General features: G+C 48.6%; 1 protein-coding gene across 1 annotated transcript in view; it reads left to right on the plus strand.

Annotated features, from left to right (window-relative positions):
- The window catches only part of LOC310814160 (ryanodine receptor 3), a gene marked incomplete at both ends in the record, with an annotated part of 112,956 nt that overhangs the window by 34,357 nt on the left and 75,697 nt on the right, over positions 1 to 2,902 (plus strand). Inside the window, 2 exons of the mRNA XM_083683460.1 lie at positions 1,102 to 1,176; positions 2,156 to 2,312. Of these exons, the coding sequence (XP_083539586.1) occupies positions 1,102 to 1,176; positions 2,156 to 2,312 (232 nt within the window). The remainder of the gene's footprint in view (positions 1 to 1,101; positions 1,177 to 2,155; positions 2,313 to 2,902) is intronic.

Here is a 2,902-nt window from a genome sequence, read left to right on the forward strand (position 1 = left end):
CTGCTGAATGAAATGTCATACGTCACAGCACATGAGGAACCGTTTTAGGGGGAGCGAAGAAGATAGAATGTCTCGCCCAAAATACTCATTCTTTGACCTACTGTAAATGGCAACAACATTGTGCAGCACCAGGATGTCATATATCAGCTAGAAAACGTCAACGTGACGGATGCGGGCCTTTCAAATGAAACGAGACCAAACAGACTTGCTTGCTGGCTCCCTCGTAACTCCCACTCAGGCAACTCTGTTTCTACTTCCCCGTGGGCCCAACTGGGCGGTGTTACTATCGCGGTAAGACGCGACAGTCTCAGAGGAGCCGGGAAACATGGCTGCCCTGCTATCTATCTATAGACGTGCAGCACTATCCCTGTCAGGCGGAGAGAGCGGGCAGCTGAGGAAAATGGCACACGGGGCCTGAAGTGGGTCGAGGCAGCCTCCGCTGTAGTAACCCATAGAAACACGGCCAGGCGGCGCAGACCTTTGGTTTTCCTCACAGTCACACACACACATACACACACACACACACACACACAGTCTATTTTCACACACACACACACACACACACACACACACACACACACACACACACACACACACACACACACACACACACACACACACACACACACACACACACACAGTCTATTTTTAGCATGGGGGGGGGGGGGGGTGTCAAAAATTGGCCAGAGTAAAAACTGGTTATTGGTTTCAGCTTCGCTTTTAGTCACCGTCCTTGAAATGTTACAGAGGAGACTGTCTGTTAGAAGACCCTACGTCAAATATACCCCAAACTGTCTTCAAGGAGGATGAAAGATGTCTTTTATCTGTGGAGCCAGTCATCCGTATCACTGATAGACAGTGTTGCTGTGGGTTGTTTAGGCGCGTGTGTCCCCAGTGGAGGATGTCCTCATCCGTGGTGGCAGGGTAATAAGGTTCAGCTGCAGGGATGAGTCTTCCATCCGTTGGGCTAATGTCACTGTGACACAGTGGAATGGAGCAGGCTGAGACACTGTGCTGCCAAGTCATGAGAGGGTGACCTTGGGAGCAGTTGAAACATTGAACAGGACTTATATGAGCGCTCCTCTCGTCTCCCCCCCCCAGGATAGTCAACTACGAGACGGGTAAAGCAGGCGCCAAGGCTAGGTCTCTCTGGAGGCTGGAGCCCCTCAGAATCAGGTGAGTTCAGCTCCCAACCCTCTCTTTCATCTCTCTCTCTCTCTCTCTCTCTCTCTCTGCCCCCCCCTCTCCCTCTGAGACTACGACAGGAGACATCAGAGCTTTTCTCTCTCTCTCTCTTCCCCCCTCTCTCACTCTCTCTCACTCTCTCTCTCTCCCCCCCTCTCTCTCTCACACACCAGCTCTCTCTCTCTCTCTCTCACTCTCTCTCCCTCTCTTTCATCTCTCTCTCTCTCTCTCTCCCCCTGTCCCTCTGAGACCACGACATGAGACATTAGAGCTTCTCTCTCTCTCTCTCTCTCTCTCTCTTTCTCTCTCTCTCTCTCTCCACCCCTCTCCCTCTGAGACCACGACTTGAGACATCAGAGTTTCTCTCTCTCTCTCCCTCTCTCTCTCACACATTCTCTCTCTCTCTCTCTCTCTCTCTCTCTCTCTCTCACACATTCTCTCTCTCTCTCTCTCTTTGCTGCTCTACATCAGAGCTTCTCTCTCTCTCTCTCTCCCTCTCTCTCTCCCTCTCTCTCTCTCTCCCTCTCTCTCTCTCTCTCTCTCTTACACACATTCTCTCTCTCTCTCTCCTTGCTGCTCTATCTCTCTTTGATGTCTCAGAAAGCTTTGTAGATGTTCCCAAGGATATAATCTTTCGAGTTAGACATCCCCAACTCTTTCACAAGTTTAATTTGTCGACCATCTTTTATCTGCTATTATGACCCTATTTTGTTTTGATCTTGAACAACAGGGCATGTCCTGTTAATACGAATAGATATTAAGTACATCATTAGTGAAATGTTTCCAGCTATTTTGTGATTTTGTATGCATATGGCATGTCAGCTAATTAACAGCTAGCAGCTAGTTCATCATGTGGGCATGATCTAATTAGAAGACATTAGGCTTCGATGACAGAGCCAAGTTGTTGTTAAACTCCTGTGTGTGTGTGTGTGTGTGTGTGTGTGTGTGTGTGTGTGTGTGACCCTGGCAGCTGGAGCGGGAGTCACATTCGCTGGGGGCAGCCTTTCCGCCTTCGCCACCTGACCACGGGTCACTACCTGGCGCTGACTGAGGACCGGGGAGTGGTTCTGCAGGACCGGGAGAGGTCTGATACCTCCTCCACCGCCTTCTGCTTCAGAGTCTCCAAGGTCAGGGCACACACACACACACACACACACACACACACACACTCACTCTCCCCCCAGAGTTGACACACACACGCACGTGTACCAAACACATGTATGCGCACACATGCACGCGCGCGCGCACATCCACACACACACACACACACACACACACACACACACACACACACACACACTCACACACACACACACACACTCTATCTCTCTCCTAAGAGTTGACCTCTATTAAAGCCTCAACTCCATTAGAAACCAGTGATATCACACAGAAAACTATTCTAAAGACATAAAATATATCGGCCACTCTCCTCAAACTCAATTTCTTCAAGGACAAATTCCATGAGTTATTGTTCCATCAATGCAATGCTATAAAGGTAATTTAGCTGAAGTTCAGGACTATGAATGGATGGACTTCCAGCTCAAATCTAGACCATTTAAGTCGATTCTTGGTTAATGGTGCGTTCACATGTCGCTTGTGATTGTGAGCCAATTAGTGACCTCCTCACGATGGATCAATAGGATGACACAAGCATCTTATTAGTCATTTATCATAGGAATATTATCTCGTATTTTTCACATATTTCTGTTTCTTAATT

Source organism: Argentina silus, assembly GCF_951799395.1.
Source record: "Argentina silus genome assembly, chromosome: 13".
In the NCBI taxonomy this organism is placed as follows: Eukaryota; Metazoa; Chordata; class Actinopteri; order Argentiniformes; family Argentinidae; genus Argentina; species Argentina silus.